At 32.6% G+C, this 22295-nt stretch overlaps 3 protein-coding genes across 10 annotated transcripts; all 3 read left to right on the top strand.

Annotated features, from left to right (window-relative positions):
* Positions 1-5652: 5652 nt before the first annotated feature.
* On the top strand, positions 5653-13690 carry ARP4A (actin-related proteins 4A). Of its 2 annotated transcripts, XM_022279225.2 has the most exons (21): positions 5658-5900; positions 6006-6097; positions 7005-7181; positions 7292-7365; positions 8071-8151; positions 8235-8295; positions 8427-8476; positions 8961-9015; positions 9101-9178; positions 9262-9315; positions 9855-9908; positions 9985-10045; positions 10322-10373; positions 10590-10656; positions 10785-10847; positions 11826-11888; positions 12163-12225; positions 12327-12391; positions 13018-13086; positions 13236-13302; positions 13417-13690. In XM_022279225.2, the coding sequence occupies exons 1-20, from the start codon at positions 5888-5890 to the stop codon at positions 13279-13281; spliced, it is 1338 nt and encodes a 445-aa protein (XP_022134917.1). In that variant the 5' UTR covers positions 5658-5887; the 3' UTR covers positions 13282-13302; positions 13417-13690. The 2 variants fall into 2 exon arrangements, 1 of the variants encoding a protein (XP_022134917.1); XR_015791420.1 differs by lacking the exons at positions 12327-12391; positions 13018-13086; positions 13236-13302; positions 13417-13690 and adding an exon at positions 10925-10994 and having other exon boundaries at positions 5653-5900; positions 12163-12226.
* A 536-nt stretch (positions 13691-14226) lies between these two features.
* On the top strand, positions 14227-19700 carry LOC111007054 (carbon catabolite repressor protein 4 homolog 3). Of its 4 annotated transcripts, none has more exons than XM_088125042.1 (13): positions 14227-14667; positions 15876-16039; positions 16156-16221; positions 16687-16739; positions 16844-16925; positions 17216-17302; positions 17762-17854; positions 17953-17985; positions 18107-18219; positions 18374-18485; positions 18656-18741; positions 18844-18928; positions 19244-19700. In XM_088125042.1, the coding sequence occupies exons 1-13, from the start codon at positions 14433-14435 to the stop codon at positions 19313-19315; spliced, it is 1281 nt and encodes a 426-aa protein (XP_087981168.1). In that variant the 5' UTR covers positions 14227-14432; the 3' UTR covers positions 19316-19700. The 4 variants fall into 4 exon arrangements, with proteins under 4 accessions (XP_087981168.1, XP_022134918.1, XP_087981169.1 ...); XM_088125044.1 differs by having other exon boundaries at positions 14540-14667; positions 15876-15935; XM_022279226.2 differs by lacking the exon at positions 15876-16039 and having other exon boundaries at positions 14259-14667.
* A 658-nt stretch (positions 19701-20358) lies between these two features.
* Positions 20359-22042, top strand: LOC111006898 (ATP-dependent helicase/nuclease subunit). 4 transcript variants are annotated; one of them, XM_088125046.1, is made up of 3 exons: positions 20359-20619; positions 20846-20933; positions 21883-22042. In XM_088125046.1, the coding sequence occupies exons 1-2, from the start codon at positions 20512-20514 to the stop codon at positions 20927-20929; spliced, it is 192 nt and encodes a 63-aa protein (XP_087981172.1). In that variant the 5' UTR covers positions 20359-20511; the 3' UTR covers positions 20930-20933; positions 21883-22042. The 4 variants fall into 4 exon arrangements, with proteins under 4 accessions (XP_087981172.1, XP_087981171.1, XP_022134691.1 ...); XM_088125045.1 differs by having other exon boundaries at positions 21877-22042; XM_022278999.2 differs by having other exon boundaries at positions 20360-20619; positions 21923-22042.
* Positions 22043-22295: the final 253 nt, after the last annotated feature.

Here is a 22295-nt window from a genome sequence, read left to right as displayed (position 1 = left end):
AAAGATCTGTCACTTAAATCTTAAGGTGTCTATTCTTATTTTCTTGTGCCGATTACTGACTTTAGCGTTAGAATGTATTAGGTGGGACACCACTAACGTTGAATTTTTTGGTTGCAGACTCATTTGCTTCTCGACAAATACATTCATCTGGGGGATACGTTGACCTCTCCAAAATCCACCGTCAACACTCTATATTTTTACTCATTATTTTAGTAGAGAGTAGTTTTCTTAGTTGTATTCGTATAGAGCATAATTAAACTCACTAGAACAACATCAATTTCTAACTAAAAGTCATAGTCCTAAATAATTGTATTGATTTTAGCATGGTTAAATTATTTATTCTTGAAATTATAAATTTTGGTAGGATGAAAGGAATAAAATCCTCCTCAAGATGTTCTTTGCTAATTAGTTTAAATATTAACTCACAATTATTTGGACAAAAGAAATAAAAACCCGATTTCTAAGAATCCTTTGATGGGAGAAAATCAAAATGGCATATAAAAAAAAATACTTAAAACCCATAGTATAGATCTTATTTTCCTTCTAAAAGAAAAAGAAAAAGAAAATCAAGCTAGTGTCGTTCGAATCCGTATTAAGAAATTGAGAATAAACCAGAAAATACCTCCGGATTGAGGCCTTGATTAATGCAGGGCTCTGTTTAATACAACACGTGGCCGCTGGCTATTTGCTGGACTTTTTCAACCTTATTTATAGTACACGTTTTTTTTTTTAATTTAGTTTATTAACCTTTTAATTCCTAGTTAAATAAATAAGAAAGAAAAAGTTTTTTTTTTCTTTCAAAGAATATATTGTTACAACTGTGTTTTCATCTTACGTTTAAAAATCATGTGTATGCAATAATAATTTTATTTGTTTTATAATCTATTAAAAATATTTTTGTAATTTTGGCCACGTTTGAAAGTTTGAAAAATATAAATTTCAAAAAACCAAATCTTTATTTTCTAAATTTGACTAAAACTTCATAATATTTTTAAATAGTTGAAAGCTAGACAAAGTTAATGCAACCGCAGGCAACGAATTTGGAACTTTACAAAATAAAATAATAATAATAATAATAATAATAATAATAATAATAATAATAATAATAATAATAATAATAATAATAATAATAATAAGAGAAATAAGAAGAAATCCAAAACTTTAGCTTTTATAATTCCAGTGGTTTTTTTTATTACTAACAAAAATTCAAGTGGCCTTCTTAATTACTCTAAAAAAATTAAATTATAGAAAGATTTAAAATATTTTTCTCTTCATAAACATATATCATTAATCGGAGGGTAGAGTCAAAACGAACATAATTTAGCAATAAATGACATATATCTCTAATCGAGGTTGTAAGTTTAATCCCTCATCCTCACATACAGTCATAATTGACATATGCCTCAAACCAAGAAATCGTGAGTTCGAACAAAAAAATTTACATTTAGCATTTCTCAAAAAAAAATAATAATAATAAAACACTATGGAAAGATGCATTGAATTTAGTATTAACAAAATATCATAGGCAGTGTCGTTTGTCTATGAAATCTCGACAACATCCAGGCAAAGAAAAAACCCATTGTTCAAATTGTTTAACAATAATGGATATATTTCTCAAAAAATAAATAAATACTAATTGCTAATAATTTGGGTATTTAATTCCATTTCTCTGTGTCATATAATATGGATCCCCCGATAATATTTTAAGCAAATTGAATTGTTGGGGCAGAATTGAGCCACTTAAAAAATTCGACAAATTCGTTAATAATGAAATTAAAAACAGAAAACAAATAGAACCGAAGATCGGTGTGTGCTAGCCACACAGGCTCCGATGCCTAAGTTAGAATCGAAAGTTTGCCGAGTATTATTGATAATATGGTTTTCAGCATACCTTTAAAGTTATTAAGCCTATTGGTTGAGTCATAATGCCCTTAGGAAACATACCCTTCTAGGCTGTGACATCTTATCGTGGGGTCAGACATTGAAGTAAGGGGTCGGTGGCCCGCAATAGAATTTTACCAGGTTCAGACCCACCTTCGTAGGGCCATCGAAGTTCTCGATCGGAGCCTGGTTGGCCGATACCTAGTCGGCTGAGACTTGGTATCGACGGAGAGCTGTGATGCAGTTCACCTATCGCGTCTAATTTTGTCTTCCCATAACACATAACTATATCAATTTTAGATGAATGAAACGTGTTAATTTGCAGTATGAGGGCTGTAACACCGATTGGTGAATGTCTTCTTAGAAAGTTGAAAATGGAGCAGTGGAAGCAATATGTATTTTTGTTGCGTTTGGGCATGAAATTAAATTATCAAGATGGTGCGAAGTCAAGGAGTATAGTAACCCTTCAAAGTCGGTCCACTTTTTTTCCCATCGGGATTGGATTGGAAAAACAATCAAAATATTAATTGTTATATGCAAACAAGAAGCATGTGTGAAAGAGTGGAAATTCCAAAGGAAGAGTGGGGCTTGATTGGCGGTATTAACAATATATATAATAAGGCTTCTTATCGCTGTCTCGCAACTACAAGCACCCATCAATCAACCATCAAACAAATTTAACATATCATACCTTTACGTCCCTCTTTTATTTTTAACTTTAATTAATATTCCATCAAATATAATTCACTCTTTTTTTTGTAATAAAATAATTTGGAAATTTGAGCCAATCTCAATATGGATTATATAATTTAATTATTATTGGTATAGTTCACCTAAAATGAAATCAAAGAAATGACGTGTAACCAAAATTATATGGGTCAAGTCGATCGAACTAGATATCTCTCAGTAAATCCGATCAAGTCAGTCAACTTAAGTCAGTTAGAGGTCAATTCAACCTATTGTTTGACTCAGACATTCGAGTGTGTTGGACACAATACCACACTGGTGTAGATATCTTCGACCCCAATCCAAATACTGCATCAATGATAATTATATTTTAAAGCAGCCTACCAATTGTTTGAGCTAAATAAATATATATTTTGGGAATTTAAAGGTTTTGTTGCAAATAATGGACAAACAACGAAATATGCATATATAGGGAATTTAAAGGTTTTGTAGGTTCTATAATGTGAACAAGAGAAGATTCCAAAAGCTTACAAGCCCTCCATTGGTGCTTTCTTTATTTACCTCTATGGAAAAAAATTAAAATATATAATACTTCAAATAGAATTGGATCCAACCTACTTGATCATTAGGCTGAGGCTTCCACCCATCCAATGTAAGCGATTGTGGATAATATTAGATAAAAAAAATTAGCAATATTAAATAATATGAAAAAAAAGCTCTATTTATCTGACATGATATTATACTTCTCTTGTTACTAATTATGTAATATTTTTTTAATTTTTTCTATTTTACACTACTAACAAGTATGAAAATTTTAATTTTATAATAAATATATTAAATTGATTCATGTTTGTCAGTTGTGAATATATCAAAATGAAATATAAATTTTATTCATTTGCACGACAATCAAATTTTATGCTTTTATGAATATTATAAATTAGAAGGCTGATTAAACAAGAAATATTGATTTAATTGGAATCATATACAAATAATTATCGGATACTGAATCATTAGGTAAGTTAGAGTAAGATATTAAATTAAATTAATAACAGAAACGTACATGGTTGAGTTTCAGTAAACTTTTTTGTCACATCAATGCAACGTAATTGATGCTCTCTTATCAATATCTATTAAAAGAAAGAAAGCAACATTTTTTGTTTTATATATATTATAATAATAATAATAATAATAATAATATATTAGCCTTCCAGTTCCAAGCCTTCGACGATCCTTCCCACTCTTGTTTCACGAAAAGCTTTGACAGCAACGTCATCATGCAGCTTTCATCCAAAAATAAAATAGGATAAAAATGATTTAACTTTAGTTTATTTAACTTTAGTTTGAATTTTATACGTTTAGAAAATTATCATTTTTTGTTATTTCATTATAATTTATGTCTTATTTATTTCGATTGTAATTTTAATTAATTATAGATGTTGATTGAAGATTTTCGATTATGTATTAATTTTGTGTTAAAATTTTGTAAATATAGGAATCAAAACGAATATTTCAAAATATATAGGACTAAAATTAGCATAATTTTAAAATACATGAACTCAAATGAATAAAAATTTAAAATATATGAATCATAATAGATATATTTTTTTAAAGTATAATAACGAAAATAAATCAAAATATTGAAAGAACAAAATATTATAATCAATTTATTTTGAGCACTTGCGTGGGTGATTTATCTGCTTCTCCCCTTTTCTAATTTATCAACTTTTTTGGTGCGTGTTCTCACTTGCAATATGACATCCTTTTCTATTTTTCCTTCACTTTTTGTTTCTAGATTAAGTCACAAATTTGATGCTTTAATTATTGTGTATGCATATATGTGTATGTAGCACATATTTATGTATGTATGTATATGTTTGCATGTATATACAATGTACAATAATAAAGTAACAAAATTTAAAAAATGTGAAGTAGAGAAAAAAATCTCAGATATCTTAAAATGTTAGATATTTGAATTTTCATATCTCATGTTGTTGTATTAAAAATAATAATAATAAAATAAGATATTAGATGTTACCCCACGAAAAATGTAAGGATGGAGACATAAGACATGAGTTTTATAGGATAATACAAAGTTACTATTTTTTAACGATAAAGATTTTTGTGAAACTATATGTGTTTATTCATAGAGTATCGATATTAATAAATAAATAAATTTATTTATTTATCTTTTGTCTATTAAAGAGGAGATATATCAATCATGGATAAAATTTAAACATATAACAAAAAAGAGGGGGAGGGGTGCATAAAATACTTGCATCACAAAATTTCATTTTTCAACCAATTTAGCAAAAAAGTTATCAATTTAAAATATATATTGTTTAACTTAGCTACAAAGATTTACAAGTTTGTGTAAAAATTCTATGTGGATTATTTTTATTCATCATATATCTCAGCACAGTGATAAGGGCATGGAATCGTGTGGTAGAGTCGTACGCTAATCATAATACTGTTCAACTTAAACAAGAGTTTCAGTTATAGAGATCTATTAGCGCAAGCCATACAACAATAATTTCGAAAAATAAAAAAGTAAAGATTTTTACTCATGACATGTTGTTGGAAATTATTGATAATTTTAATTTTATTAATTAAAATAAAAAATTCCACATCCCAAATTCCAAACTTTAAATAATTTAATAGATTTTTAAAACATAAATATGGAAAAGAAAATCCAAAATCTAATCACTTTAACACAAATATGAAATAGAAAATCTTAAACCGTGAGATCTTAATTTTAAACTCTAAATTGTATACAATTTAATATACTTTAAATACAAATATGGATTAGATTATAATTTAATAAGGTACATATCTTAGGAAAGAACCTGAAATATTTTAAAATAAAAAAAAATTCTACAACCATATCATATCAATATCATGTGAAGAGGGAAAAAAATATAAAAAATCATAAAATAACAGGACATATTATATAAATAAATATTTAACCATCACCACAGATTTGTAAATTAAAAAAAAAAAAAAAACACTGGAATTGGGCTGGGCCCAAAAAACGATAAATTTTGTTGGGCGAAAAATTGGGCCTCCATCGGCCGATACAAAGAAGGGAGATTCCGACCACTGTACTTCACCGCTTCTCACAAGAGTTGCCGATTGCCGGCCGATCAATTGGCGAATCAGTAAACTTCCCGGGTTGAAGTGTGAATCTCGCTGTATTTCCTTCTCGTACGGCGTCGGAAGTCGGTCCTCCGTTCCTAAACCCTAAAATTGGGTTTTAGGGGAAGTTTCAAAAAACCCTAATATCACTCTTATTCCTTCACTGTATTGTACGTATCCTTCGGCCATGTATGGAGGTGGTGAGTATACCGATTTTCCTGGCCTCTTCAAATTTACGCATAGTCCCGCGCTTATCTACGAATTACTTTTGCTTTAATTCCCATTAATTGTTCGTTCTTCTACAGACGAGGTATCAGCTATAGTCCTTGATCTGGGCTCGCACACTTGCAAAGCTGGTTATGCCGGAGAAGATGCTCCCAAGGCTGTTTTCCCCTCTGTAAGCATTTATGCATTTGACACGCCCAGGATGTATTAACTCATTGTTATGCTACATGTTTGCGGTCTTGATGTTTTGAACTGTTCGAGTGTCCAATGTTGTGTTAGTGTAAGATATGTTTGTTTCACTGCTCAGAGCGTTAAAGTTTTTGAGTTTTGGATGTTCCGTTCATAATTGGTTAGCTGCATTTGACGCACTCTGTTTATATGTTGAGTGGACACGTGAAATACTCAATATGGTACTTTACGAACAAGGGAATGCTGACCACTTACTCAATATGGTACATTGATATCAGGTCTCTAGCATCAATGATGCTATTGACTCGGGGTTGTTTTTTTTCTTAAGTCTTATAGATTCTGTAATTTTACACCTGTGAATTCTAGAATCCAGTCCTACCCCTCCAATTTTGGTAATTGAGATTTTTAATTAAGAAACATGGGATTTGGTATTTCTTATGAGCTGAAAATTTCATCTTATTTTTAGTATCTCGTGTTGGGATATTCCGTTGCTTGAGAGACCTGATATCAATGCTATTCAGTTGGTAGCATAAGAATGGTACTTTATTATTAGGAGAATTTGAGATTGGTATCTGTTCCAATTGTGAGTTGTGTTCCTAGATGTGGTAATAGAAGTATTCTTGATTTTGTACTTTAATCGACATCAATTGAATCGAACTTATGACAGAGTGTTGTATAATGATTGTAATGGAAAGGAAATGATACCTGACAAATGGTTCTGGCCCATATAGTGACCATGTGAGAGACAGTGTGCACAGCACCCATATTTCTACGTAAACTTCAATATAGGATCAGTTTGCATGATGCTTTTGATAGGCCTGCTATTGCTGCCATAATGATTAAGGGCATCATGCTGTATCCGTCTCAGCCCTTTACCATTGTTTGTTAAGGTTGTCGGTTCAATTGACCAAATGGAAGTTGATGACACTACAAGTGCCGAAAAGAACTCTGGATCTGCTGGAGAATCTAAAAGTAATACTAAAACTCTCGATTCTGATAAAGGCAAGGGAAAACGCAAACTATATGTTGGATCTCAAGCTTTAGGGTTCCGCCGTGATAATATGGAGGTAAGTATGTTTACTGTCATTGGGTTTATTTGGAGTTTTCTGGACACATTATAATTTGATTTCTTTAATTAAAAAAAAAAAACTGTTATATCAATCCTGCTGTTCATTAGGTACTATCACCTATAAAGGATGGAGTGATTGTTGACTGGGATATTGTTGATAGCATATGGGATCATGCTTTCAGGTAATAGACATGATCATTTTAATAACCTTTATTTATGAGCCTGGAAATGCTATGGATGTATATGGATCATTTGTCTTCATGTGGAACACATTGAATGTCTTGTTGTTTCTGTCATGGGGCTGGATGATGGTTTTCATTCGTCTTTGTCGATATGTGCATTTGACAAAAACTATATCCTAGACCGCGTTTAAAATCCTAACAATGCTATTTTATAAGCATGCCCAGTTTTACTTTTATTGCTATTTTCTTTGGAAATATTAATTGTTCCCTCTTATAAATTTCATGCATCAATAAAACTTGTGCAACCTGAGAAGGTCTCAGGACACCTCTGTCTGCTACAATTTTGTTTCCGATGGTTGGAAGAATTTTTGTCATTTTTTATTTTTTATTTTTGCAATATAAGCTGCCTTCGTATAGAGAGTTGGAAGAAGTAGACTCTGAATAGGGAGGACCTAGACAGAGAAATAGAGAAGAGAACTGAGACGATCACTCATTCTGGCCCTTTGGACACTGAGTGATCCTGGTTTCCACTGTATTAATTGTCATTACAAATCCATGAAGAAAATTTTGGATTTTTATAGTTATCTTTAGTGTAAGCAGTTAAAAGCTGCTTACTTCATGGGGGTTTTCCTATGAATTGTACAACTTTTAGATTTTATGTTGACTTCATAATAATTTTTATGAATTTGATTGTGTATTTTTCAGAGAATGTCTACTGATTGATCCTCAAGAACATCCCATGCTACTTGCGGAACCATCTTCTAATGCACAACAACAGAGAGAAAGGTAATTGATTACTCACGAACTCCTTTTTCTGTTCCTTTTGGGGTTAATACTGTTGCATTTGTTAATAAAACTTTTACTGGCAGGACGGCAGAGATTATGTTCGAGAAGTACAAAGTTCCTGCATTATTTTTGGCAAAAAATGCTGTATGTCTTTCCTATTTGCTCTATTTTTGTGGTGTTTACCTTCGGGTTGCACATTCTTTGTTGTTTTGTTGTCTTCATAGTTTGATCATTCACTGATTTTTTAAAGTTATTCAAAATCTTTTTGATGCCAGGTTCTCACGTCATTTGCATCAGGTCGTGCTACATCACTTGTTGTTGACAGGTATCAGATGATATTGTACAGTACTTGATATAATATATATATAATTTTTCTCATTTGCCTGCTGTATATTTTCCTCTTGAAGCCTGGAGGGCCAAGGCTAGAGTATTATTAGTTGCATGCACAAAAATGACTTCGATGATTTGATTTCTTCATTCTTTAAAGTTACCAACTTCACAGAGTTTTTGCACGTTTTATTTCATGAGTTTCTTTGTTTTATTTTATTCTTAGTAGTTCTTGGATTTGTGTCTCGATTCAATTATTAGCTGATCATTTTGATTGGGGAACTTTTCAGATTATTTTTACAAATATTTAGAGAAACATCTGAGATTTTTTTTGTTTATTCGATTTTTAAAGTAATTGAGACTAATGGCATATTTATAACCTCTAAATAGAAATTGAGTTGAAGTGAGTGTTAGTATGGTAGTTTTTCTGCCTGAAAGTGACTTTTGTGAGGAATTGGGTTTTAAATGAATGAATTTTGCAGTGGTGGTGGATCAACAACCGTTGCCCCGGTGCATGATGGCTATGTTCTGCAAAAGGTATTTTAGAGTTGATAAAATGAGTTGCATAATCTTGGTTAATTTTTCTTTTTAAAATGATGTCACATCCATGTTCTCATGTCAGGCTGTTGTATCTTCTCCTGTTGGTGGAGAATTTCTTACTGATTGTTTGTTAAAAAGTTTGGAGAGCAAAGGTATCAAGGTAGGGTTGACAATAGTTTTTGAATCTAAAGCACCATTTTGTTGTGTGTATATGCTGAATTGTAATTTCCATTATGCTCGCAGATAATGCCAAGATACTCCTTCAAGAGGAAGGAAATACGACCTGGAGAATTTCAGGCATTTTACCTTTGAACTGTTCATTTTATGAAACAATGGAGATCTTTGGAATTGTGGAATTTTATAGTTATGGAATCTGTAGTATATCCTTTTGACATTTTTTGGGGCTGGTACATATTAGTTCTTGCAGTTTTAAGTTTCTTCACTTCTTAGATTTCAATTCCCATATAATTTTACCATATTGAAAAACGTTTTGTGATTGTTTTTTGGGCCTTATGATGGAAGGGATATAAGGATGTATAGTCGAGAATTTGTTAGTTTAAAGTACACATTATTTTAGGAAATGCATATTGTATCTGGTTATATCTATTTAATAGTGCCACTCTCATCTTTCTTCTTCTAATAATAAAAAGAAACAAGGATTTGGTATGGTTATCCTTTTTCTCTTGGCTGTTGCTGTAAGAAATCTACGGTATCGTGTTTTTCTATGTTAGACATTAAGTATGCTACTTTTTTCTTCTTCAAAGCTTCAAGATGTTATTTACTGTTTTTCATTGTTGGTAATTATTCATATGACATTTCATTTTTCTCTCTTGTAGATAGTTGACCTTGATTTCCCAAATACTACAGAAAGTTACAAACTCTACTCACAGGTATTTTATTGATCATTAATATCTCATTTATCATGCATACTAGCTAGATTTTGAGTTGGATACTCTATGATGACAGAGGGTAATTGCTAGTGATATTAAGGAATGCGTATGCCGAGCACCAGATACTCCTTATGATGGTTTGCCCCTCCATTACTTTCTTTAGTTGTTAGAATTTCTTTACTTGGTCCATTCAATTTATCTTTGACATGAAGTGTCTCATCTCTGTCTTTGTATTCTGCATCTCATTTATTTTTAGGCCCCTTTCACTCTAAAGGTGTTCTAGTCTAATCTTCCGAGCATGAGGGGACATGTTTTATTAAGTTTCAGCTTACCATTCTTGCATCATATTTATATCATAGACTTATGAATGTTATGTGCTAATTGGTCTGGATTTTATATTTCTATCTTTGTAGAAAGTGCCTATTCAAATATCCCAATGACGCCATATGAACTTCCTGATGGACAGTAAGTCATGTAATAAGGTTTCGGATGATTATATGTTCATGCGTAGCTTGCATTCCGCTTTATTCCTTCACTTAACTTTCCCCTTTTTTCATTTATGCCTAACCTTTTGTTCTTAGCTACACAAATTGTCATAGGATGTTGTCTTTTCTCCATTTTTTCCTTTAAATCATCCTTTTCTTTTTGTTAAAACTTTCGTTCTCCTTTATGCTTGAACAGGACAATTGAAATTGGGGCTGATAGATTCAAGATTCCTGATGTTCTATTTAATCCTTCGTTAGTCCAGGTGAGGGAGTTTGTCATCTTGTTATTCACATTCAGATTAATGGGTAGCCATGTAATAATCTGGCACAAATTTTGAAATTCTTTTTACTCATCTTGCTCTCTCGCCCTCTCTCACGTCACTATTACTAGACTATACCTGGAATGGAGAGTTTCACTGAGACAGCTCGCTCAGCTCACGGATTGCCGCAGATGGTACATTATTAATTTTACTACTATAATCTCTCATTACTTGATGACCTTAGTCACATTTTTTGTTCCTTATTTTTCAGTTTCTAAAACATCAACTATGTCTTTACCATGCGAACAACTTGAGTTGAGTTTGGTTTTTGATTTCTGGAGGTACATTTGGACGTGGGTGTTAATTTGTTTTAGTTTGATTTTAGATATAAGTCAAGAATTGAATCTTGATGCTCGGTTTGCTATATATCTAAAACTGGACTAACCAGGTATTATTGAAAATATTTAAATTATCAGATTGATTGGCTCGATTTTGGCTTATTGGCTATGTTACCTATTTTAAGCCTAAATTTCCAACAAGTGTTCAAATTTCAAATGGATTCTGAACCAAACAAATGTTAACCTTTTACTTTCTAACAAGGTGTTTGAATTTTTTATTATTATTATTTTTTTAAAAGCAATCAAAATTTTGAAAACATTTGAATTTCCAACATTCTCAAACAACATATTCATGCTAATTTAGGGTATATATTTTTATTAAAAAATTAATATTCTTGTCTTGCTTCGGTTTTATAGCCTATAAACCAAACCAAATCTCAAATGTTTCGTTCTCACACTTTTGGAAATGGAAAAACCAAATATTACCATAGAAGCTGGGATTGATCTACGTTTGCATTTTTACTTCCATAATCTCATTTGATAAATCTTCACATTCTTAATCCTTCAAAATTTTAAGGCTCTATTTTAGTTTTTAGGTTTATTATTATAAAATTCATGTTTGTATAGTATTAGTACTAAGTTTATTGTTTTCAAATCTTCATTCAAAATTGTTTCTTAATCGTTGCCAAAATTTAAAAAACTAATAAGAAATCAATCTTCATTCTTCTGTTTTTGAAATTTGTCTGAGATTTCAAAATATTTTTACAGCAGGACTCTTAGAGAAAAATTCTAAATTCAAGAAGATAACATTAACTACACTCTTCATTTATGCAGGTAATCGAGAGTATAAATAAGTGTGATGTGGATATTCGCAGAGAATTGTTTAGCAGTATACTGGTATGGTTTGGTGTTCTAATTTCTTTCTTCTCCTTTTCTTTGAAATTTTCATTTATTGAGACATCTGGTTGGTGTAAATAATACACAAGTTTATTAGTTTCTGTTTGTTTTATATTTAAAATGACTGGAAAAGTTTTAGATCAGATCATCTTAGATGGTGTGGCTCATGCATTTGAAATATTTGCTTGTTTTAGCATATTTATTGTCATAAACAGTTTGCAAACCATTTTCGTCTCCCCATGAAATTTGATCTCATATTTTCTACCTCATCCAGCTTGCTGGTGGAACAGCTTCAATGCAACAGCTCAAAGAACGTCTTGAGAAAGACTTATTAGAGGTATATCAATTAATCAATAGATATCCCTATGTGGCCTGAATGGAAGAAGGTTCCATGAATTTGAGACATAATTACCGTCAATGATTTTCCTTAACTTGTAGGAGTCTCCTCAAGCTGCTAGGGTTAAAGTATTGGCGAGTGGAAATGCCACTGAAAGAAGATTCAGGCATGATCTTGCACTCTCTGCTCATTTCTTCTTCTTCTCAGAATACTAGTCAATTCAACCTTTCGTGTATGCTTGCATCGATGATTCTCTCTGTGTGCCATATCTATGAAGTGAAGAAAATAGTAGTACAGATATCAATCATTACGAGGCAAAATTGTGCTAAACATCAGAATAATAATTGGAGTTTTCCAGTTTTTACGACCGGTGTCTTGGTGCCACAGGGTGCAGGCTAGTTATTGATTTTCTTGTGAAGTATGGAGGCCATGTAACTTTTTGTCTTCTTTTAGACATCTGTGCAAGGCAATCAAATGCTACCTTCCTCTTCTAGGCATCCGTATGCAATTCATACATATATCTGCACACATGCGACATTCGTCACATATTCTATTTATTACGTTTACTGGTACCTGTCCATTGGGGCAGCTACAGGGTAAAATAATCTATGCATTATGTTTTTGATGTGTTCGGTTAGGTATATTTGAAATCAATTTAAAACCACTATGTTTTTCTGTAAGCAGTATGCACGGTTGGCACCATGATACAATGTTCCTTGCTTAATCTTTTTGCATAATTTTACGTTCCTACTGTGTCTTTTGTCTGAGCTCTGGTGATTAAATTTAATGCAGTGTCTGGATAGGAGGGAGTATATTGGCCTCTCTTGGTTCATTTCAGCAAATGTGGTTCTCCAAATCCGAGTAAGTCTAAATACTTGCCCCACACCCCCCCGAAGGGAAAAGTTGCATAGATTCACATTCATGTTAATAGATTTGACTGAGTTTTAAGAAATCATATAAAATTTGTGCTTGTCATCACTATAGTCACTTAAATTTTGTGCAATTAACAGGTATGAAGAACATGGGGCTTCTTATATTCAAAGAAAATGCCCGTAGATATTGTCCTTTGAAATGAAGGTTCATTTCCTGTTCCATGATTTTATATGTGATAGAAGATTGTCTTTCTAGCCATTTAGTTCAAACTAGCAGGTTTCATTTTATCTGCTTCCTGTACGTTCTTAATGCTTTCAGGTTTTTTGGAACGCTCGACCGGGGACAACAGGTCGTTAACTTTTTGTTTGTGTAGCATATTGTACAACTCCACTCACATGTTCTATTTAGCTGCTGTTAGCATCTGCAGTACAGGATCAGGCCATCAATTCCCTGTTTATTGCTCAATATTTGACTAGTAGATCATTTTTATTTTCTCTGAGTTCAACAAGGTGGTAGTAGATAAGTTTAAATTAACTTTATCATTACATTATATGCAAACATTCTGCCCCTCTAATTTTATGTTTTTTATGTATATTTGAACTTCTGACCTGGCTTATATGCTCTCTAGACAGTAGTGCAACAATATATTCCCACAATGGTTGACCAAAATGGATATTTTCAAAGTACATGAACAAAAGTTAAAATTAAAAGTACAGAACTGATCGTTTTAAAGTGGAGGGATCAAAATGAATCAAAGTTAAAAATACCAATATCAAATTAGTATTAAATATTTTCTGTGATTTAACCGTCACGGCAGGTTGATCCTTAGCATGGGTTATGGCCTTGGTTCATTGATGTTATTAAATGTAATTTATAATATACTAAGTACATTAATTTTATATTTTATAAACATTATAAAATCTTTGCAACGTTGGTCAAACTTCTAAAACTAAATACTGCTTCAGATTAAAAAAAAAGACAAATATTAATACGCAAGTTCGTAGAAAATAAAACTAAGGTGGTATGTTAGACATTAATTATTTGATATGAATGTTTAATAATATATTTAAACCATTGTTATTATTTTTCTAAGAAAATATTTAATAATTATTATAAGTATGTAATGTTAATGGAGGCATTATATAATTTATATTTTATTTGTGACAAGTGGATAAAGCATCGTGGAAAAAATTAATTCATATTTTAGTTTTTATAATTTATTTAAATAACTGCCACAAGAAGTTTTAGTGAAGTTTGAAATTGGGTGAAGAGAGGTGAATTATCCATCCAAATATTCCGTTCCATCGTTGTGGCTGTGGCGCGCTTCCGCTTCCATGGCCACTACATTCCTCAGCTGCGGCTCGCTTCTACGTCACTACTCTTATTTCTGCAAATCCCTCTTCTTTTGCTGCTCCAACGATGCCGATGTTTCATCTACGTCGTCATTACCGAAATCTACTGCCTCTTACAGTCGTCGATGGTACAACTCCTCCACCAGAACACAGATTAACGAAGGAGTTGAAATTGTACGCCATTGGATTGAGGTCGATCAACCTTCCGCTTCTGAAGGTATTTCATGAGTTATTTCCCGTTCCTGATTGAACACTTGCTAATTTACTCTGATCCATTCATTCTGGGAGTGACTTTTTAGTAATTTACTCTAATTTACTATGAGTATCTTAAGCGAGGATGGATCACTAACTCCATGTTCATTTGTATACAATCTCTCCGTCGCTCTCGCATCCTCTTCTAACCTTTCAATTAATCCATTATCATTCCGCCTCCGACGATTGTATAAGTTATGGCAGTTAAGCATAATTTTAACAACGAAATATTACCATTATGCTAACCGCCGTTACTAAAGCAGAAGTTATTTAAAATACAAAAGTAGATTTCTGCGTGTCACTTGGTATATTATTGGTTAATCTATTGGATTCAGACCGAGAACTGGTGTTTTTGGGGGTGGCAGTGTGGCACTACAGAATACAGATGTTGTTACTTGATTTCCAGTTCATTTTATAGCTTTACCGTGTCCCCTCTTATGTAAAATTTTGGGAATGTTATTATTATTTATAAAGCTTATAAGAATTCTGGTATACTTGTCCACCTAGGATTTAATATCCTATGGAATTACATTAGTCGAGGTGCGCGTAAACTGGTATACATATTCATGATATCAAAAAAAAAAAAAGAATTGCTGTCAAATGTGGAGATTTTGGATATCTAGTCTGATCGTCTACAAATTCCTCGTGTCTTGGATTCATTATCTAATTGTCCTTCATAATTTCTTCTCGTTGATAAAATTACAATGTTTAGTCCAAAAACAAGAACATCATTAATGTGTGACTAGAGTAATGTCAGAAGAAAAATTAGACTTTAGAAGTAGAAATGAAAAAAAAATCTAAAAGGATATCGAGGAGAAAGGGGTCCGGAGGGATTGAATTGTAGTAACACGAGAGAAGTATGGAGGTTGTATTCTTGACAAACTATGGCAATGCAATATAGTTGGTAATTAATGAATAAAATATTGCAGAATCACAAAATGGGCTATAGCACATGGTCACATGATTGACCTTCTTGGAGCTCATTTAGAGTTCGGTTTAGATTTTTCTTTGTACCAGTTTTTCATGGAATTAGCTCCTGGTTTTCTTGCTTTAATTGTCGTAAAATGAATTATCATTGAACCTTGTGGTTAGGAAATGCTATTTATGTGAAAAATATCTATTTTTCAAATCTAGCATGCAAATAATTTAGCTTTAATGAAATTGATATTCCAGAAAAATTAAGTGTAGTTTCATACAACATATTGGCGGAAAGGAATGCATGGAAACACAGAGGTCTATATTCCAATGTTCCTTCATCATATCTGAAATGGAATTACCGAAAGAGAGTTATATGCGAGGAACTTCTTATGTGGAACCCCGATATAATCTGCTTGCAGATTAGCTCTTACTCCACCCCCCCCCCCCCCCCCCCCCCCCCCCCTCTCTGTGCACTATCTTGCTGACTTACTATAACGAAACCTTAAACTTTTTCTTGATTGTCAAATACTTGTAGGAAGTGGACAAGTATTTTGATGTTTCAGTAATCATGGAGAAAGCCGGTTACATTGGGTCATACACGGTTGGTATTCATGTTGAGAATTTGATGTATTTCATTCCCCTAGGATGATTTGGTGGAAGTAATATGATATCCACATGATAAAATTATATTTTGCTCCATATTATGAACTTATGTGTAACGAATAGTACATGACTCTACATCAGATATTGACTGAAACATAGTTGAATCTAATCAGCTAAAATAGGGAAAAGCATACAATTTTTTGAGTGGTTTTTCCTCTTAGTTTCTAACCTTGAAGTTTACTGCTATGACTTTAATTTGGGGACCTTTTGACTATTGTGTTAATGCTTTTCATCTTCTGGAAAAGTTGACTTAATTCAAGTAATTTCGACCTCCAATACTGTTGATTCACCGAGTGATTCATCATTTGGTCTGTTTAGTTATTTATTGTTTTTAATCAATAGATCCTTGTACTTTTGCAGCTTATTGGATATGATGCTAAAGAATTCTAATTTGAAATGGCAGAGACGCACTGGAGATGCTATTGACGGTTGTGCTATATTCTGGAAAGCTGACAAGTAGGAAGCTAAAGCTTTGCTTATATATGTTATATGGAACATCTTCAGGATATTTCTTTATAGACTTGTATAAATGCACTAACATGCTTTATTCACTTGGTAAGGTTTCGACTAATAGATGAAGAAAGCATCAAATTCAAGAGGTTCAATCTTCGTGACAATGTTGCTCAACTTTCTGTGCTAGAGGTAGAAATTCATTATCATCTGGCTGTAGGTTTGATCTGTCGTAATGAGGTCATGTGTGATGATTTTAAAGTTATCCACAAGCATCCGCATGCCCTACGAAATATTATTTATTAAGAAAAATTTAATCCATTTGATTTTGCATTTACCAATTTAAACTTGATCAGAAAGCTCACTTATGAAACTTGAGGTAGCATATAGTTTCAGTTTTGTTCTAATTTTCACCTGACATTTTCAGATTTAAATTTTTATTGGACCAACTTTCGAAACATAACTTTTCTATATGCAGGCAGATGTCCAAAGCTAAATCAAGAAAATTACTGATTGGTAACATCCATGTTCTTTACAACCCAAGCAGGGGGGATGTCAAATTAGGTCAAGTAAGTCCTATGCTAAATAGGAATAATATTAAATATTAACTGTCCTCCATCGTTATTCTTTATTCAAATGTTACTAGATATATTAAATGCATGTATTCAAGCCAAGATCATTCAGTCTGGTGTTTCCAGATTTGCTACCTCCGCAAGGCGATGAAATATTACTCTAAATGTTTACGTTCACAATTTATTTATGCCTTTCTTACTTCCTTCAAGACTTAAAAATATTCAAGTACAGTGATTTGGTAATTATTTGCTATTAGAACCTAGTTAATTTGTTTTTCTCAATGACTTTGTATGTCTTAGCATAAAACAGAGAAGTTCATGAATCACGTGTTAGTAAAGGATATGAAAAATAATTTTTCTTGATGTTTTTGTTTGTTATGTCATTGTTGTATATGACAAAGATAAATTAAAAATGAAAGACAATCTTATTCTTCATATTTTGAAACTAAACTGCAGATTCGTTATCTCTTATCGAGGGCAGAGATTCTTTCACAGAAATGGAGTAATCTTCCTTTTGTTCTTGCCGGGGATTTCAATAGTACTCCTGAGGTTTTATACCAAAATTATATTTATATTTAGGTGTAGTTTTTCAAATACTTACCTGTAATACGAAGGTCTAACCCTTGACTGATTGTTGTTGTTGACAGAGTGCAATATACAAGTTCTTATCATCATCCGAGGTGGATCTTTTTGCCAGTGATTACAGAAATTTAGTCTTTCTTGCGCTAGATTAATGTATTAATATTAGAAATCATATGACTAGTGTTGGATACAGAGTTTGATTTAGCATGTCATTCACAGCTAAGTATCATGTCCTATGACCGAAGAGAATTGTCTGGGCAATCTGGCTGCCATCCTGCTGAAGTACTGGGTGTCAAAAAGGAATCTTGGAGACCTTTTTACTGCTGGGGAAGGTACAGAATATTCATCATATTTTCAATTCTGTTCTCGTATATAGCTTTGCTGTGGACCTTAAAATTTTTTGTTTCTAGACTACTATTTGGTTGGTTTCAGTTAAATCTGTTATTATAAATTTCATTTTTCTCACTTGAATTGCTTCTTGTTTAGACAAACAAAAAGTTCCTGGAGTGATGAAGAGATCAAAGCTGCTACCGGCAGTGCTGACTGCCAAGTAGTGGGGAATCCCTTTAGGCTTACCAGCTCATATGCCACACTAAAGGTATAAAGCTTTGGCTGAACCGCTAGAGTCGTTAGTTTCTACATCTCTCCCCCTACCCCCTATAGATCAAATATTTTATTTGTTATTAGTTAGTTGTTTAGATCAGTTTTGCTGCTTCAAATACTGAAATTATGACGATATTTAAAACAAAGCAACATCTCATCATTCAGGGTCCTTCAAATACACGAGGATCCAGTGGTGAACCATTGGCTACTTCCTACCACGAGAAGTTTCTTGGAACTGTGGATTATATTTGGTAAGCAGGTGCACTTGGTAACAATGATAAAGATTTTAGTGGTAGTTGTAATGTTTTGCTGCTGCTGTTGATGTGACAATCCTTATTACCTTTTTCATTTAGGTACTCTGACGGTCTTGTTCCTACAAGAGTTGTTGATACTGTTCCCATTGATATTCTTCTGAGAACAGGTGGCCTTCCATGCGAGGTAGTTGAAAGTTAAAATCCATTTATGGCGAATTCAACTTTTGTTTTCTGTTTTTAAAAATTTAATATGTGTACTCATTTATTTTGCTTTTTACCCCTTAAAAGTACTTCTAAATGTTAGTCAAATTATGATTTTAGATTGAATTATAATTGTAGCATTTCTTTTCTTTTGCAAATAAGATTAACTTTTGATAAACAAAATAGCCATCAAACCAGTCTTAATTACCACGTTTATTTTTATCCATCTATACATTACTAGGCTTCACATAATATTCTCAACAATCAACCCAATATAACATCGATCCTCCTTTTTCAGAAGGTGGGCAGCGATCATTTGGCCTTGGTTTCTGAAATTGCCTTCACAACAACATCAGAAGAAAGCAAATAGGCAATGGCTGCATATAGTTGGTGTTATGGTTTCAAACTTTAAGCCATAGCTATCGAAGTAAGTCAAAGTGCAACAGTTTGCCGACTACCTTAATAGTTAATACATGTATTGAACTCTGCTGAAATTAAAGATTATTTGTAATTAGACAGAGAATTCGAAATCCATATGAGGTATTCTTTGTAAATTTGGAAATAATTCCTCAGAAGAATTAGGTATGTGTTGAATTGGTATTAGATAATTAGAGAGTAGGAGATCGAACCATCGACTTTTGTGATAGTAATAAGTTTCTTATAGATTGAGTTATACTTGTCATTGACAAAATTTTAGGTGTAATTAAGAGTGTATGTAATTGGGTCTCTTTGTGTATTCAGCTACACTTGTTCAATACATGCATTAAACTTTGTTAAAATGAAACTGAGAGTTGGATATGTGTAATTAGATAGAGAATCGAAAATCATACGAGACATTCTTGATAAACTTGAAAATAATTATTTAGAAGAATTAGACATGTTGTATTGATTTAAGATAATTGGACAATTTAGCATCTCGTGGCATCTATAGTTTGGAATCATAATCAAGTTGACAAGACTTTTTGTTCTTTTGTTTGAGTTCAATAATTACAAAGTGGAAAATTGAACCTCGATGATAATAGTTATCTTATCTACTGAGCTACTTACTATTGATAAAGTTCTGAAAGCATAATTATTTGAGGTTATGAATTTATCAATCTTATTGAGCATAAAGTAGTAAAATTCATTCTTCGAGTTGTTACAAATAATAATATAATTCATCAGTTAACATCAATAATTTTTTTTTTCCGTCAAAGATTCATATTCATCCTACAATCGCAATCTCAAATTTTAAAAACCGAAAGAAAAAATTACTTATAATATGCAACTCAAACACAAATCATACAATTTTTTTGAGTATACAAATTATATAAATTTATATCAATTAAGGCTACTCATAATTTAAATATCTTTTTTATGTAACCAAATAAAGGTATGTATAGAAATTATAAGATATTATTCAATATTCGGGCCGAAGCCAAATCGGGTCGTCGGACCATGTCCAGTCCATATCCATTTCTATAACCAGTCCATGGCCGCCAGCATCTTCGGCGCATTCCTTCTCCCCAAAAGCTGCTCAATTTCTACAGAAAATCCGAGAAGGAAAGGAGCTGAGAGATCGGGAAAATGGTAGGCAATTATCGTAAATGGGCTTATGTCAGGATCATCACCGGCACCATCGTCGGCGGCGTTCTCGGCTTCTACGTAATGCACCGCGTTGAAGTTGGCTATAAGGTTAGATCACTTCTGTTTCAATTAATCTCTCCGACTTATTCTGGGTGAATCGCTTGGATGGAAAGAAAAATTGTCTCGGCTGAAATGGCATTATTCTATAATCAGACCTTGTTTTAATCTTTCAATTCTGAGATATAGTTTTTTTTTTTGTTGGAAGGTTTGATTGAGGATTTCGTTTCTTTTCTCTTTTGTTTCTGTTTTGATTTGTTTTTTCGGGATGATGCAGGAGAAGGTGAAAGAGAGGTTAAGACAATATGAAGAAGAACTGAAGAAGAAGGAGCAGATGAAAGAACTTGAAGATTCGCTATAGTAGTGTGAGTGTCTGTACAATTTTTCCTATCTGCCCCGGGGGCTGGATCCCCTGATTACAACACACAGCCATAAATGAAGGTCGAGGGTGGTTTTGTGCGTCAGCTTTAGAAATTGACCTCATAAGAACACTCTAATTATAACTTGTTGCCTGGTTCAAGCGTTTCCCTAACAAGATGAATTAGGGCACTGGCGTTTAGAAGTGGGTTTGGCAATAAGATAGTGTAGGCCGAATAGAGAAGAATTAGGTTGCAAAATTTGTTTCTCATTTCTGAATTTTTCATTGATTAACGGCCTGAGATTTTGTTGCATTACTGATTCATGATTCATTTCTTTGGACTGCAATGTAAATTTAAGATGATTCATGTCAAGCCTACTGTCTTTTGTGCCTATATATTTTGATTTTGTTTACTCTAATAGTTGAAGGAATACCATGAGCTAGGCGTTGATATGATCACACTCATCACATGCTTTGGACTATAGAAACTATTTAGATGATGAACTTTAGAAGGCAACCGCTAAAAAGTAAAGGGGGCATAGAGCAAATCAGGTTCTAATTACGGCGGTTATATACTTAGGATTTAAAATCTTACGAGTTTCTTTGACAACTAAATGTAGTAAGGTTGCGCGTGAGATTAGTTGTGATGGACTTGGAAGATATTATCATATTTGTGAGGAGGTTCAAACTCATGACCTTTTAGCCAGAGACGGGTGCCAATGAGCTAAGCTCTATTGGCATGTGAAGCTTGACTTATTTAGCTACCTCGGGATAAAGAAACAAGTTTAACAGTTGATAATTTATGGAATTCTTCTGTAGCCTAGTGTGTTTGGTTTTAAGAGAGTTTCTCTTCTTCTTCTTGTTTATTGAATTTTTGTATGTGAAGTAGAACACGTTATAACAGAGCAGATCACTTTTATGTCCTGATTCTAATGGCTTAGCTGCATCAGCTGCAGGGTTTCCATTGAAAACTTTGTTGTGTTTCTCTACATGCAGAAGTCGCAGAACACAATCTGTTGCTTGGAATAGTTTCAATATGGATTTGTATGGTTTGTATTTAAGTTTATGTAAAACAATAGTTTGTCACTGTCTATCCAATGAACAAATGTTTATGTAGACTTAAGACTAGTATTTGAAATCACACCAAATAAGTTTAGGGTAAAAAACAAGATTTGATTTTTGTTAAAATGATTAACTGAGAATTAATGATGATAGTTTTTGTGACAAACTTAGGAACTCAAATATAATATTTGGAAGTTTAGAGATGAAAATGATTTGTATAGAAACTCATGGGCTAATCTAGGATTAAAATATTTTTGTTTATTTCATCTCAAAATAACTATCTGGCACCACATGGTTATGTATTGCA

Source organism: Momordica charantia (assembly GCF_013281855.1).
Source record: "Momordica charantia cultivar OHB3-1 chromosome 6 unlocalized genomic scaffold, Mcharantia_2.0 BLBB01000006.1, whole genome shotgun sequence".
NCBI classification, from domain to species: domain Eukaryota; kingdom Viridiplantae; phylum Streptophyta; class Magnoliopsida; order Cucurbitales; family Cucurbitaceae; genus Momordica; species Momordica charantia.
Note: the sequence above shows the minus strand (reverse complement) of the source record. Positions and strands in the feature narration are given on the sequence as shown.

Coding starts and splice junctions, on each gene's coding strand:
- ARP4A (XM_022279225.2), top strand. Junction 8,152..8,234: donor GCACAACAACAGAGAGAAAG/GTAATTGATTAC, acceptor TTTTACTGGCAG/GACGGCAGAGATTATGTTCG. Junction 8,477..8,960: donor ACATCACTTGTTGTTGACAG/GTATCAGATGAT, acceptor TGAATTTTGCAG/TGGTGGTGGATCAACAACCG.
- LOC111007054 (XM_088125042.1), top strand. CDS start 14,433: ATGGCCACTACATTCCTCAGCTGCGGCTCGCTTCTACGTCACTACTCT. Junction 16,040..16,155: donor CCGATATAATCTGCTTGCAG/ATTAGCTCTTAC, acceptor AAATACTTGTAG/GAAGTGGACAAGTATTTTGA. Junction 18,742..18,843: donor GGAACTGTGGATTATATTTG/GTAAGCAGGTGC, acceptor TTTTTCATTTAG/GTACTCTGACGGTCTTGTTC.
- LOC111006898 (XM_088125046.1), top strand. CDS start 20,512: ATGGTAGGCAATTATCGTAAATGGGCTTATGTCAGGATCATCACCGGC. Junction 20,620..20,845: donor GCGTTGAAGTTGGCTATAAG/GTTAGATCACTT, acceptor GGGATGATGCAG/GAGAAGGTGAAAGAGAGGTT.